General features: G+C 52.8%; 1 protein-coding gene across 10 annotated transcripts in view; it reads left to right on the top strand.

Annotated features, from left to right (window-relative positions):
- BANP (BTG3 associated nuclear protein) overlaps positions 1-15,628 on the top strand; it is a 104,583-nt gene that overhangs the window by 42,840 nt on the left and 46,115 nt on the right. For 7 of the 10 annotated variants that reach the window (XR_003435368.1, XM_027119014.1, XM_027119013.1 and 4 more), the window contains exons 5-6: positions 8,012-8,128; positions 9,522-9,697. Coding sequence is in view for 9 of the 10 variants with exons in the window: in XM_027119014.1 (XP_026974815.1) it covers positions 8,012-8,128; positions 9,522-9,697 (293 nt within the window). In the remaining variant the exon portion in view is untranslated. The remainder of the gene's footprint in view (positions 1-8,011; positions 8,129-9,521; positions 9,698-15,628) is intronic. The other 3 variants (XM_027119017.1, XM_027119016.1, XM_027119015.1) reach the window with 1 other exon arrangement.

The raw sequence follows: 15,628 nt of genomic DNA, 5'->3' as shown, positions 1-15,628 counted from the left end.
AAGGATATGTGCCTTACCCTCCTGCTGGCATATTCTCATAAGCAGAAAAGAGGATTACTCGAGATTCTTGTGAGCTCGCTTCTGTCAATAGAGGGTTACACAAAACTCAGCATTTCCAAAACTGAGCTGGATGAGTGACAATTTTGGATTGCAGAAAGATCAGTGTCAGCAGCTATACTGTAGTGAGGCTCAATGGTAGGAGAGAGGGAGGCAAACAATTTTTTGCACACTTTTTATTCTTATTTTTGTATTTATTGTTTAAGATTTATTTTATTTATTTATTTTTGGCTGCATCATGTCTTCATTGCTGCACATGGACTTTCTCTAGTTGTGGCGAGCGGGGTCTCCTCTTCATTGCTGTGCACAGGCTTCTCATTGTGGTGGCTTCTTTCGTTGCGGAACACGGGCTCTAGGCGTGCGGGCTTCAGTAGTTGTGGCACGTGGGCTCAGTAGTTGTGGCTCGCAGGCTCAGTAGTTCGGGCACGTGGGCTCAGTAGTTGTGGTGTGCGGGCTTCAGTAGTTGTGGCACATGGGCTTAGTTGCTCCGCGGCATGTGGGATCTTCCCGGACCAGGGCTCGAACCCTTGTCCCCTGCATTGGCAGGTGGATTCTTAACCACTGCACCACCAGGGAAGCCCCACACACCTTTTAATATTCGGCTGGAACTCCTCCCCCACCACAGAAAACAAAATTGGGCATCATTGTGTGAGCAGAAATAATGCCCAACTTGACTGCCTCACTCATGTGCTGACGAAAATAATCAATAAACAATCTATAATATGAACAGAGAAGAGTTTTACGTGAGTGAAACTAAGGACTGTAGCACAGAAGACTGCTCCAGAGAAGCAGGGTTTTCAGCACAGTTTTACATCTCGTCAGAACAGGGAACATCAGACAGGTCAGGGACACACACACTCCTTCAGGGTTCCCACGGGACAGACTGGCATGCGCACAGAGTCGGCGTGGCCTTGGCACCTGGGAAGGGAGGCTTATCGTGGAAGGAGGAGCAGCCCTGGCCTCCCGGGGAGGGAGGCATTTCATGTTATTTTCGCGTGGACACTCTCTGCTTCTGATCACTGTGGCCTTTTCTTTAACGGTTAAAGCAGATGTACAGTGAGTGTCCGCTAGGCCACAAAGTCAAGCTGACTCAGGTGTGAGCCGGGGGGCGCCCACACCTCAGAGTGCGAGCGTCCCTTCCACCACAGGCTGCAGGCAGCAGCCCCGTGAGAGCCGCGCTGCTGTGCGCCGTTGCGGTCGCAGGTCACTCTGGAGGCTGGCTTTGCCGGCTGGGAGTTGGTGCAGGCACCGTGACCCGGCCCCCCCCCCCCCCCCCCCCCCCCCCCCGCCGCGCAGCCTCGCCTCTGGGCATTTTAAGTCGCCTAGCCTTGTCTTGGGAAGGTTAGAAGCTTCTCCTAAGACGGCAGTGCCCCCAGCCTGTGTGGACGCCCACTTGTGGATGCTCGGGGTGCGCCAGCCCGGCCCCAGCCCTAGAGCATCTGGTGTCCACGGCGCGCTGCTGCGGGTGGCGGCTGCTCTCCGCTCCCGGGTGAGCTTTTGCTCAGAGAACTCACAGTCAGCGCTTGTGGACGTTCATCTTGCTCCTTGGAAACTGGAAATAAGGGGTGACCATGCTGCTTGGACAGACCTGATTTTTCCCGAGGGACCCCGTTCCTCCAGGGAGCCTAAGGAGTGCTGGTGGGGTTTAACCCCATGCCCAACCTGCCCCCGCCTGCCCTGAGCCACGTCCGTGGCCGCTTGTTCACTGATGGCAGCCTCGGTGTCCATTCAAACCATGGTCACGTGGTGGGACTGACGAGCAAGGGGCAGAGGAGTCGGTGCTTTAGGGCAGCAGCACAGGGCGTTCTGACCTGCTCACCAAGCAGTGTTCTGAAACTCAGGAGAGGCTGAAGGCCGCTTTGTAAGAGAACTTGGAAATGTTTCCCAGGACAGCTCTGAAAGCTGAAGATATTTGGTTTTAAATCCATCAAAATAAAACCATTAAAATCCCCAACACTGAAAGGGTAAGTGGTAGCAGTAGTTGAAATAGGATTATTCCTGTTGTTCACCAACAAGTGGCAAAGAGCACGAGAGATTCTTGGCTTTGAATCCAGGCTCCGTCACCTGAACGTGATGAGACCTTGGGCAGATTCTACCCTTTCTAAGCATCAGTTTCTTCATCAGTAGAAGGCGAGTAAAAGTCGTGAGCGAGGGTTGCTGTGAGGGGATGACGCGTGTGAGCGCTTAGTGCTCCTTGATCCCCGGGAGGCCGAGAAATCATTCACCGAGTGTCCGACGCCGTCAGCCAGCCTCGTGCCTGCTGGGCGCACACGGTCAGCCCTCAGGACGCAGGTTGCCCTGAGTGAGGACGGCATCCTGGGCTGTGCTCTGGGCCTCGCGTCTGTGGGCGCCTGCTCTGTTCTTTTTTTTCGCAGTATGGACCAGCCGAGCGAGCCCGAGGTTGCCCCTCAGATCTGAGGCTGTTCCTTGAACACACAGGCTTGCCGGTGTCCTGGGCGTTCATCTAGGCAGCCGGGATGCGTCACTGAACAAAGCAGACGGAAGGTCACATGCACAGTGGGCTGGACCGGGTGGGCTCTGGGGGAGGCTGGTGCTACTGGGAGCAGTGGGCGGGGATTTTGTGCTTGGTGTTGTTTTAAACCAGGGGCACCCATCAGAATCACCTGGGGGAATTGTTAAAAAAAGAGAAGTCCAGGCTCTCCAGGGCGGGCCCTCGCTTCCCCAGGAGATTCACGATTCCCCAGTCGTGGGGTGCAGGTCCGGCTTCACTGACTTTGGTAAAGGACGTTGGCTCTGCTGCTTGAGGACTTTGGGCTCAAACCTGCCATTGCCACTGAGTGGCTGTGTGATCTTGGACGGGCTGTTGGCTATCTGTGCGGGGAAGGTACCACAGTGCCCGCTCCAGGTTTGAGGCTTTGTTTCACGCGGGGCCCTGGGGCAGTCCTGCCTGAGGGGGGCGGCCCCCGCGTGACTGCCCCGCGGAGGTGGTGGGGGCCCTGCGCTCACAGTCACTGTCTGCCAGGGCGGGCAGCCCGCGGCACGTGGTCACAGGTCACAAGCTGTAGGGCGTGCTTTACTTCTGAATGATAATGTCCTTAGGCCAGAGTATTCAGCTTGTGTGTAACTAGCATAATCTTAGAATTAGGCAAGACTGTTCAGCTTGCACGTTAGCCTCATCTTAGAATTAAAACAATCAGGATGGTCTGTGGGTCTAGGCATTTCCCTTTTCCCTTTTGGTTAAGTTTTTATTTAACAGGAACTTTGAAAACTGACATACAGTTCTAAGTAAAGGTATAAATAATGGTTTAAGACTGTGAAAGAATGAACTGAGCACATAAAGTTTTAAAAACCAGAATGACCGAGGAATAGATAAATTGATCAGTGGAACTGAATAGAGAGCCCAGAAATAGACCCACACAAATATGCCGGCTAGATTTTGACAAAGGTGCAAAAGCAGTTTGATGGAGGAAGGACAGCTTTTTGAACACATGGTGCGGGAGTAGTTTCCGCAGGCAAAATGAAAGAAATGAACCTCGGTGGAAACCTCACACCTTGAGCAGCAATTGATTTAAAATGGATCACAGATTGCAACATAAAATGTAAGACTGTAAAACTTTGGGATGAAAACACAGGAGAAAACCTGTGGGACCTGGGGCTAGGCAGAGCCTTCTGAGACGTCACGCCAACAGCATTATCCGTGAAAAATAAAAGAGAGCGTGGACTCAATCGAGATTAAAAACTTACGCTCCTTGAAAGACCTGTTAGGAGCTGAAAAGAAGCGACCGACCAGGAGAAACTGCAAACCACATATCTGATAAAGGACTAGTGGAATGTCTAGAAGAAAGACCTCTCAAAACTCAACAGTGGAAAGTCAAACAGTCCAAGTGGAAAGTCGGCAGAAAGCAGAAACAGCTCTTTTACCGGAGAGGAGAGGCGGCTGGTGAGTGAGCGCGTGAAAAGGAGCTCAGCAGCGCTAGCCAGCAGGGAGACGAGGACAGGAGACAGCTGGACACAGCAGGGACCCTCCAGATGCCGGCGGGACGCGGAGACCCCGGGCCTCGCGCCGCTGCTGGTAGGCGTGTAAGACGGGGCAGCGGCTCTGGAAACAGATCGGAAGCATTTCTCGCCGTTAAAATGTCCTCACCGTGTGGCCCAGCAAGCACGTTCTTGGGCACTTATCCCAGAGAAATGGAAACTCATGTTCACACAGAACCTCCACATGAATGGCCATGGCCGCTTTGTTTGTAATGACCAAACCTGCAAACACCCCGAAGGCCCCTGTCTGGGTGAAAGGTTAAACATGCGGGTGTGCCCCTAGGCACATGCTTGGGCCTGGCCGCCTGGGAGGTGTCAGCAGAGGTGGCTCAGAGGTCCCACGCCCCATGCTCCCACCTCTGTGACATCCTCCGCGTCCCTCCGAGCGGTAGACAGGGAGCAGGTTAGCGGGTGCGCTGGGGAGGGAGGGTGGGCGTGTCCGGGAGGCAGCACGACAGGCGCACGTGGAGACTGGTGCGATCTGAACGAGGCCCGGGGTTGGTGCCAGCGGGGTCCCCGTGTCGCTTTCCCGCCCTCGGTGTCACGCTGCCGCTTACACAGGATTCCCAGAGAAGCAGAAGCAGTAGGAGGGGTGTGTGTGGGGACAGCCAGCACCCAGTCTAAGGGGCTTCCCACTCGGAATTGGCTCACACGGCTGTGGAGGCAGCCAAGCATGTGCACAGTCTGTGTGGCAGGTGGACAGGCAGGGGGCATCGTCACCAGGTGGCACCCCATGGGCAGGAGCTGTTTGGAGTCTCCAAGATCGGGGACAGCCTAAACTGCCTTTTATTATTATTTTTTTAAATATTTAATTTATTTATTTAGTTTGTCCATGTCACGCAACCTTTTCTTATTTTTTTTTTAAATATTTAATTTATTTATTTAGTTTGTCCATGTCACGCAACCTTTTCTTATTATTTTTTAAATATTTAATTTATTTATTTAGTTTGTCCATGTCATGCAACCTTTTATTATTATTTTTTTAAATATTTAATTTATTTATTTAGTTTGTCCATGTCACACAGCATGTGAGATCTTAGTTCCCCAACCGGGGTCGATCCTGTACCCCCTGCAGTGGAAGCGCAGAGTCCTAACCACTGGACCGCCAGGGAAGCCCTTAAACTGCCTTTTAAAGCTCTCACCCGATCAGGCCAGGCCCACCCAGGGTGATCTGTCTCTCGAGTAATTTACCATCAACCAACTGGGACTTTCTATCACATCTGCAAAGCCCCTTCCCAGCAGCACCCAGAATCGTGTCTGACTGGGTACCTGGGGCTGTGATTCGGCCTTGGCAGGACACTGACGTGCTGTGACAGTTGCCCCGTACGGACCCTCAGGATAACTACTGCTGTCTTCTTTTTTTTTTTTTTTTTTTGCGGTACGCGAACCTCTCACTGTTGTGGCCTCTCCCTTTGCGGAGCACAGGCTCCGGACGCGCAGGCTCAGCGGCCATGGCTCACGGGCCCAGCCGCTCCGCGGCATGTGGGATCTTCCCGGACCAGGACACGAACCCGTGTCTCCTGCATCGGCAGGTGGACTCTCAACCACTGCGCCACCAGGGAAGCCCTGCTGTCTTAACGTGATGTGGATGTTCCATAATTTTTGAAAAACAAAATATTAAGTTGTACAACTTGAGGTTGACGTAATTGCATTAGTGGAAAGGTGTATTTTCTGGAATATTAATATTGGTATTTAAAAACAGATTCATTGCTCACTTAAATGTTTCTGTTATAATCTAAATACCATCATCCATTAAAAACAAGTCCCCTGATGAATAAGCTTTGGACCGTCAAATTTTACATCGTCCCTTTTGCTTTTTGAACTTTCTTTCCCACTTCATTTCCTTCACAAGATTTTATCCTGTCAGCCAGGCTGGTGCATTCCTGTGCAACAGAAATACGGATAGAAATTGAAGCTGAAAAATGTATCTACTGTAACCGTGAGGCCTGGAGGGTTAAAAAAAAAAGCTCTTCTGGATTGAGGTCTCATTACAGTTCTTAGTACACAGTTGAACAAAACAGGGTAAATTATTACCAGTTTATAGTTAACAATGCAGTGTTGAGAATTTACCCTTGAGATGGATGGGGTTTAGTGTTAGTTAATTCCTGAATCTCTGGACGGTTATGAGTAATCTATCACTTAAAATGACGCAGGGTTCAATGTTGGTTCCATTTCTGTTTTCAGTTTTTATAGTTTGAAGTTCTGAGAAGCTGTGTTTACATAAATAAATCTGTGGAAGATGGAGGAGGTCCTCATTTCTTGCAGGTGTGTGCCAGCAGTCTTAGTGGTCTGTCATCACAGATTACTTTGATTATCTGTGAGCTGAAACCCTAAGTAGGTCCTGCGTGCGCTTTGTCAGAGGCGAGTGGTAAGGAGTGACCCCCGCAGAGCGCCTGCTGTCTTACGTCTGGATGGACGGGGTGCCTGAATGTGATTGCGGGGAGGCTTTGTGAAAGGGAACAACCACACTGGCCAGAGGTGCTCTCCTGGGGCATCATCTTTAGGACATAGAACGTTCTGGAAGGAGGGCGTCTGGGAATTGAGGCCCTGCGGGATCTGCACACCGAGGGGCCCCGGACGGTCAGGTGCCCCGGGGCTCCCTGTGCTCCAGCTTGAAGCTGGTTGTCTCAGACCAGCATTTCCTTGGTCTTAAGGTCCTTTAGGAAACAGAGGTGTGTTTAGTCTAACGACTTTGCCGGATGTTGGCGTGAATCCATTTTAACCTGTTTATTTCCGGCAGACATCTCAGACCTTGAATGTGCTCGTGTCCATCGTGATGTCCTATCGGGGTGAGAGGGAACACCTTTGTGTGGGTACCCTGTGTGTGACCTCGGTACCTGGCCACTTGTGGTGCCTGACCTGTGGGTAGGTGGTCAGGATCTGGTGGGTTAGTTCAGGTGTCACTGATGATTAAGTAGCACGGCTGAGAAAATGCTGACGCCTTTGAGTGGAATGCAGGCGATTATGCTTCTTTTTTAGGAAAATATCCTGTGGTCCTGCCATTCACTTCCGCATGACACGGTGCCATTTGTGCCTCTGCTTTTGGGGACATTTAACAGGGTGTGGCTGGGACAGGGGCTGGCTTCTCATGGGTGCCTTTGGGTTCATGGGCTTTCCTCCTGTAAAAGCAGGGTTTCCCCGACTTGGAGTTTGGAGAGAGAGATCCAGGCATGACATTGCTCTCAGGTAACACTGCTGTACATCTCGAGTGCCTGTTCTTTCTGCACAAAGCACGGCGGGAAGCGCTGAGGGCTGGAAGGTTAATGAGCAAAAAATCTTGACGACTGTGCTTAGAGACGAGCCACTGGCTCCCGCGTGTTTAAACACGTGTCTCAAAAAATAAAAAAATAAATAAACACATGCCTCGCTCCGGAAAGAGCCCCCGGGGGGGCACAATTCTTTTGTAGCATCGTTTCCTTCGAAGCAAAGTCCCCGGACCCTTGGCTGTAGTTCCTGCACTGGCCCAGCAGAACCCAGAGGTCAGTGCCCGGCGGTTCCCCCTCAGCCCCTCCGCAGGTGTTCGCCCCTTTCTGTCATGATACTCACATCCTGGGATGGAACTGATAAGCACAGTGGTCACGAAAGCCCAGATTGCACGTGGGAATTCGCTGGATGCAGTGAGTAAGTCTCAAGCTGCTTTTCATGCAGACCTGCTCCTTCAGAAACCTTCCTGCACAGTGACAGCTGTGACACCTCTGTCTCTTCTCTGTAAACATGTAAATATTTGTAACCCGACTCTCCCGGCAGTGCCAACAAGGAGCAGAGCTAGACTCTCCATTAAGAAGCCCAGCCCCGGCTCGCACTTTGCCCGGTGTCACCCGTGCACGTAGCGCAGCCCTGCCGGGGCCTCCCCTCTGGAGCTCGGGGCGTGGGCGCTGACTTTTGATGACTCTGTGCTCTGACAATGAACGCTGTCGTGTTAAGGTCTTCTTTTCTCTGTGATTCTTTTGTTCCCTAGCGTCGTCCCCCAGACTACAGTAATTCTCAACAGTGATCGGCAGAACGCCGTTGTAGCCAAGATGGAAGACCCCCTGAGCGGCAGGGCACCGGATCCCCTGGAAAATATCATTAGCAAGTCAGTAGCACGACACCCCACCTCTCACCGCCACCGCTGGGGCCCCGGGGACAGGGCGGCGTCCTGGGGCGCCCGTGTCGTTGGGCCCAGGGTTCTCCGCGGCCAGGGTCTGGGGAGGACGGCCTGGCCTGTGTCCACCGCCGTGCGTGCCGGCGGGAGGTACCCTGTGTGCTCACCACGATACGCGGATCCCGCCCTCTCACCTCACTCCCATCTGTCTTGTCTGTCCGAGCATGTCGGGTCGGCGACGTCCCCTCTGGTTGGTGAAGTGGCGGAGGCGTTTCGAGGTGGTGCCTTTTCCACCCCCTTTTTCTTTGGAGACGCTTTGGCTGTACCCTGGGTCAGAGGCGGGAGTGCGTGGAGGGCACCATCGCCCCTCGTGTGCTGGCGCCCCGCCGGCGTCGGCCCCACCGCGCTGCTTCCCGGCGAGTCTCGCAGGCCCTCCTGCAGCCGGTCCCGCTTCTACCTGGCTGTAGCCCAGGTCCCCAGGGCCCCAGACCCCAAGCAGACTGGCCGCGGGAGGTGGGTGCGGACGCTCCGGGCCGAGGCCGTGGGCCGGCAGAGCAGCAGAGGGTCCGTGTGCCTCGTGCCCGCGAGGGCGGAGTCGTGGCCAGGTCCGGAGCGTTTAGCGAGGTCCAGCCCCCAGGATGGAGCCCCCCGGGGTTTGCCTCAGCAAGCAGGGACCTCGCGCTGCTTCCCCTTCCCCGTGCGCGGCAGCATCTCGAAGGAAGTCGAAAAGGTCATTCAGAAGGCAGTAGCGTGCCTCCGGGTAATGGAGCCCGTTTCGGAGCTGGCTGGTGTCTGGTTTCCTGGCCGTGCCTTACTGCGTTGTATCGGGGTCCCTTGTGGTGCTAAGGATGCCCCCCAGGAGATCCTCGACTGGCTTTTTTAGCCCCCTCGAGCGGTTTCTGGCAGTGGGCTAGTTGGGAGTGAGAGCTGCGTCTTCACAGGCCGGGTCATTTCTAGGACATCTCTCGGGACGGAGTGGATCGGTGCAGTCAGTCTGGGTCTGCAGACATACTTTCTCTCACTCAGCCTTTCCTTTGACACGGCCTCAATCTCACCCTGATTCAAACGTCAGCGTTTTGTAGGGCTACCTCCATGATCGGAAGGGAGCGTTCTAGGCCTTGAGTCACAGCGGGTTGTGATTTCACTTCTTTTGTGACGTAAACATGTGTTTAAACGTTCCAAGGTTCATGCAGTTTCTTGGAGCCGCAGGCTGTCTCCTGCTATTAATCTGCGTAGAAAGAGCTGAGGGAAGGCTGGTGGCCCAGTGCGTGTGCAGAGGTAGCTTCTGTGAGACGTAAAGGGGAGAACGTCGGGGTACAGAACCATCTCTGCGTGTTGCTGTGCTGCTCTCACCACACTGCTGGTGTCTCTGTTTCCCGCGCAGCGCGGTGCCCGGGCGTCGGCAGAACACCATCGTGGTGAAGGTGCCAGGTCAGGAGGACAGCCACAATGAGGACGGGGAGAGCGGGTCCGAGGCCAGCGACTCCGTTTCCAACTGTGGACAGTCAGGAAGTCAGAACATCGGCAACAACGTCACCCTCATCACCCTGAACTCGGAAGGTGCGTCCTCGAAGCTGCTCCTCTTCTCCGCGTGGACGGTAATGGGCGTGCCGCGGCTCTTGAACAACTCGGGCTGAAACTGCGCGGGTCCATGACACGTGGACTGTTCACTAGTAGTTGTTACAGCGTTGTACGGTCTGCACACGGGGAGTCGTGAATATGGGGGCGCTGCGTTCACGGGGGGCCCACTAGCAGTTACGTGTGGATCCCTGACCACATGGAGGGTCGAAACCCCCCACATTGTTCCGGTGTCAGCTGTAATTTTTCCCCCTGCTTTTTAGAAAAGTAATATATGTTTATTGTTTTTGAAAGATGCTAAGATATGAAAATGACAAAGAAAGTACAAATAACCGGAGACATTCCTCATCCAGAGATCTCTAGAAACCCTCTGGGCTTTTTCTGCGTTAACATACACGCTAGATTTACGATTTTGTAACTCGCTTTTCCCCATTGCATAGTAGAAATCTCTCCACGTTGATGCAGATTTACATAATCGCTTTCAGTCAGGTGTGCTTATTGAATCTAGCTCTGGAGGCTTTCCGATGATGGACAGCTATAACTTGAGAGGCAGCGGTTGGCTCACCTGTCTGACCACAGCTCTGTCCTGTGTCTCTGATGAGGGCCTCACGCAGACTCAGAGGGGCCACACGTCCACGTTGAGTCCACGCTGCCCCTGCCCACTGTGATATAGGGGGAGCATCCTTTCTCCTGCTGGGTCTGGGGTCCACTCTCACCTGGCTCTGGGTCCAGGTGGTGGCCTGGCATGCCCTCCAGAGGGTTCCTGCCACCTGGCAGCTTTGCCCTTCTCTTGAGGGCTGAGTCAGTGTTTCCCAAAATAGCGCAGAGAGAGAGGAGGGAACTGGGCAGATGTAGCATCGTGTCACTGGGTCCTCAAGCCTATAATTTGTTAACTAGGAAGGGCTGGTGAGGTGTTTCTGCTTCTCTGTCTGAGTCGTTGATTTTTCCTAAGAGCACAGTATAGATTTTTCTACAAAGATTTTCCTGTTAGACTTGTTACCACATCTGAAGCATTGAAAATGTTTTCCTTAAAACGTCATTCACCTCTAACATAAGTTGCTAGGGTTGAGATGGCAGAGCAGGGAACAGAGAAAAAGCAAACTGGGCAACTTAGAAAAAAAATTGAGGTCTAATTTCCATTCCATAAAACTGACCATTTTAAAGCAGACGTGCCGGTAGAGGGTGCACATCACCCCTGTCTAATTGCAGGGTATTTTTACCACCCCAAAGAGACCCCACAGCAGTACCCCCGTGCTCCAGCCTCCAGCCCTGCCACCTCTGATCTGCTTCCTGTCTGTGGGGTTGCCTGTTGTGGATGTTTCATACGAGTGGAAGCACGTGGTGCCCTCCCGTTGTACATGCACCAGTCCTTCATTCCTCTTTATGGCCGGATGACGGCCCATCTAAGTGTGTAGATAGGCCACACTTTGCTGATCTGTCACCCGTTGATGGACGCTGACTGTCACAAACAGTGCTGCTCTGAACGTTTGTGTGTAGGTTTTTGTGCGTGTCTTCATTTTTCTTGGGCTGATACCTGGGAGTGGAATTGCTGGGTCAGGGCAGCTAGTCTCTCTACTCATTAGACTTGAGGAAAAGAGGGTTGCTCCTGATTTCATCTTAGTGGATATCGAATGAAAATTACATCTGTAACAAATGCAGAGAAAGCTAATTGTTCTTATTCTTTTTCCATGTGGATTTTGGGTAAATACTCCTGTAGGTCTAGCTGTGTACTTTAGGCCTAACTTGTTTGGTTTAAACGGCCTCAGCTCTGAAACATGACATTGGATAATTTGGGGGGAGTCTGGGGTTATCATAAAAACCAAAAATGTCATCTTTTAAGTTTGTATGCCCTAATGTGATCTGATTAATGTGAAGTATATTTCAGGGGGGACTGCAGACTGACTCTAACGTGAGCTTACAAAAAGGGATCCGAATTTGAGCTTATTAGCATTAAAATCTGTAGGGAAAAAAGTACAGGTTTTCTGTGTGTCTGAGTGCAAGCTTGCTGCCACTGTCCTCGGGAATGTGTCCCCCCCCACCCCCCTGCAGTTCTACGTCCTGAGAATGTCAGGTTGAGCCACCTCGGTTGGCACGGGGTTTGGGAAGATGGAACAGAGACCGCCGGTGTGTGCACGTAAATGTGGGCAAAAGAGCTAATCTGCGAACGTCTCACACGGGCCTGCAGTGGCGTCCTGTGGCCAACATCCGGTGACATTTATGATGCACTGAGAGTCGGATTCGCTGCTTCCCTCCCGCGTCCTCCCGGGACCAGAATAGCTTGCTCGACTGGGGAGCGTCCAGTCAGCGACTTCCTATCAGAGAAATGGGGATAAGATGTAGGCGCTGAAGGGCTGGAGGCTCGGCCTTAGGTGGAGTCGTCTTACTTCCTGATAAGAGCCCAGGGCTGCACGTAGACAGACGTTCTTCTCTTCTTATAAAAGTATTTCTGTGCCTGATTGCAGAGAACCGCAGAGTTTCAGAATGGCTATTTCTTAAGAATTCCGCATTGTCTGCACGAATTGGCATGCCGTCCCCTAGCAGATCTTTATTATACTGGAGCGGTGCCAGGGGATTTACCCGTGCGTTAATCGGCAGTGCTGGCTGTCACGGCACCAGCTCCGTTTGGATCAGAGAAACGCTGACGGTGGGGAGCGGTGAGCCGCAGGCTTAGCTCTTAGCTCTTGCCCTTCTCTTCCCCGGCACAAGGCCTTCGTTTACCCCGATCTTTGGGAAGTACTGAAAGTGTGTGGGGTTCATCGTTCCAAGATTAAGCTGGTGAACTGAGTCAGAGAAACAGATTAGCCAAAATGGACCAAAAGTGGGATCTGTGCATTAATGAAGGGATTTAGTTAGATTCTTAATAAAGAGTTTAATTCCTGCTGTTTATGCATTTGATAATTCTTACAGAACTTGACTAATCCTGCATGTAAAACGTTTGGTACTTGCCTTTAATAGGGAAGTACTTCTGTTATAATTGAATTATTGTCAGAAATCAGCCTTGTATATGTTGCAAAGCCCCGAGTCAATGAAGTGATTTATACTCACGTATCTGTGAGTATAAATAGATACAGATACTCACATATCTGTGCTGGGGTGGGGGGCAGGGCAGGGAGATAAAGTCTGGGAGGAGCAGGTGGTTCAGCAGGGCTGTCAGGCACAGCACGGGGACCCTGGGGCACCTTCTCCGGGGTGTTGCTGGGCTGTGGGCTACGAAACAAGATCAGTACAAATTGCTGTGTTCACGAAACTGCAGCTGTACGTGTGCTGAGGAGGAAGTTTAGCCAGCAACATTTCTTGAGAATTTGTTCACATAATTTATTTTACGTGAACTTTTCTTAACACAAATTGTTTTTATTTTAAAGATTTGTTTTGATGTGGACCATTTTTAAAGTCTTTAGTGAGTTTGTTACAATATTGGTTTTGTTTTATGTTTTGGTGTTTTGGCCGCGAGGCATGTGGGATCTTAGCTCCCCGACTGGAGGTCGTACCTGCACCCCCTGCATTGGAAGGCAAAGTCTTAACGACTGGACCGCCAGGGAAGTCCCTGCATAAATTCTTTGTGTATTTGGTAACGTTAAAACGCATTTTAGCAGCCGTCATAAGTAGGCTGCTGACAAGAGCAGGATTAAGAGAGAGGATTAGTGTAACAACGTCAGTGGGTCTTTGTGCAGGACCCCGTAGTGAATGGTCACTGATCCCAGATCAGAGGAGAGTGGCCGGAGGGTGGCGTCACAGCATCCCTCGCCGAGTCTCGGGTCGGCATGTGGGACCCAGCATGGGGACACCCCGTCTCTGCCCAGCGCTCTTGCTCTTTCTGCCAAGTGTCCTTGGACACTCGCTCTTGTCACGGTTGAGCTCATGACGACTGTGCTCAGCGGGCGGGATTCCCCGGAAGAGGCTGGGCTCCGTCCAAGGTGTGGCCACGTGGTTCTGTGGGATGGGCCCAGCCTCGGGGGATGGAATTGGCCGCAGTGCCAGAGACGTTTGTGTTTTCCCTTTCCCTCCAGCACTATCCTGTATGTAACCTAACGCTTTCGAAGTCCCAGTTTAAAAACCCCAAATTGTCGATCTGTCCATAGCTTGAAGGTGCCACGTCAGTCCCAACGGAGCAGAGGCGCTTGGGCTCACTGTGTCTGAAGCCAGGAGGCAGCTGTCGGGCTCTGCGGCTGGTTGGAGCGTTCCCGACTCACTGCAGGCGCCACCCGTGAATGGGGCTCACAGTCAGGGTGGAAACACCTTAATTCACAAGGGCTCAGAAACAGGCGACAGCTTCCGAGGACGGAGTGTGGTCCATGCTGAGAGGCGGCCCACAGGGCCTGTTCTGGAAAGCCTCCTTGAGCCCCTTCCCGGGGCCACTTGGTCCCCCCCACCCCCAGCCCGCACCTCACATGTAGAGAACTTCGTAACCAGCTTGGGCAGCCTTTATAAAAGCCCAATGGAAACACAGCCTGATCCCTGCTCGTGGGCACGAGGTGTCCTGTGAGGCTGGCCCAGAGGTGCTGGAGCCGGCCTCGAGGACCTGACCTCACGTGACCCCCTGGGCCGTGTGTGGACACCCCGTTCACCTCAGAGCCTGCGTCGTCACCATCCCTTGGGTGGAGACTGAAACGCCTCCCTGGTGGTCCCCTCTCGTGGCTGCAGAGACCAAGCCTGTTGTGAGTGATCGCCGAGGGGGACTGGCGGCCAGGGCGTCTGGGAGCCAAGGCAGCAAGTGTCCGAGTGGCCCATCCTGGGGGCCCTTCCCTCCATCACAGCTGCCCGCACAGGACTTAGAGGCTTCTGGGGCCCCCTGGACGGAACACCGGCGTCTTTGGAGAGAGCCCGGGCGCTGGGCTGGGCTTGGTTCCGGGGTGGCATTTGGAGTGCTGGTGACCTCCCAGCCTGCGTGACGTGTGTGCAGGGCATGCAGGCTGCTGTCGGAGGACTCGCAGTTTGCCCTTTGCTTTGGAGGAGTGGTGACGCCTTGTGTCGCGTTTTCTCAGAGTCCCTGAGTTGCAGTAAGGCATGTGAAGTCCTGGCACGCAGGAGGCGCGGAGTAGATACTGTCTTGTCTTTGCCCCACGCGATTAGCTCCCACGCCTAGGCCCGGGCCCAGCCGAGTGGCTCGGAACCAAGGCTCCCTGGTGTCAGTGGACGTGCTGGTGTGTGCATCAACTGCCTCGGGACGTGTGCCGGTGCGTGTGTGTGCGTGCCTGTATGGACGTGTGTGTTCTGTGTATACACATGTATGTATGCATGTGTGTCAGCGGGTGGGGAGCAGGGGAGGCATGGCACAGGTAGCTGCTTTATCTCTCTGTCAAGTCGGCGACCCTGAGACTGTGGCCATCTTTTTCGTCTTGGGGCTTTCTCCCGTTCGTTTCATTTTCCTAGAACTAAAATAGACCCTCACAAGAAGTATTTGTATTCTGAACTGTTTGGTAAGAAAGTTGAAGCTACTGCTGAAGGTTTTTCTTTGAATAGCGTTTTTAGAAATGTCAGTTAATTTAATTAAAGATTTAAATGATTGGAATAGAAAGCAAGTTTATTTTTCTTATAACCCAACTGGTAGTTTTTAAATAAAGCCACTAGAATCTATTGTTTCAGATGCCAAAACTGGACCAAGCTATTTTAGTAAAATAAATATATCCTTTCTGAATTGTCAAAAGGCAGATTTCTCAAATATTTATGTGGGCTGGTGCTCCGTCTTGTTTTACATTTAAAAGACGAGATTCATTGTCACTGGTGGGAAGCTGGGCCCAGGCTGGGCTCCGGCTCTCGGGTCGGGTCGGGTCAGAGGTGACTTGGGGCGGAGTCAGCAGGTGTGGTCCTCGCACCTGGGTGAGGACTGTGCGCCCTAGCGTCTGGGCCAGGGAGCGTGGAGGCGCTGCCGTCTCCAGGGAGTGCCTCGGCAGTGACCGTGCAGCCCTGGTCCTC

The sequence above is a fragment of the Aethalodelphis obliquidens genome, unplaced genomic scaffold (assembly GCF_003676395.1).
Source record: "Aethalodelphis obliquidens isolate GAN/ISIS:26980383/991018 unplaced genomic scaffold, ASM367639v1 scaffold20, whole genome shotgun sequence".
Lineage (NCBI taxonomy): Eukaryota > Metazoa > Chordata > Mammalia > Artiodactyla > Delphinidae > Aethalodelphis > Aethalodelphis obliquidens.
Note: the sequence above shows the minus strand (reverse complement) of the source record. Positions and strands in the feature narration are given on the sequence as shown.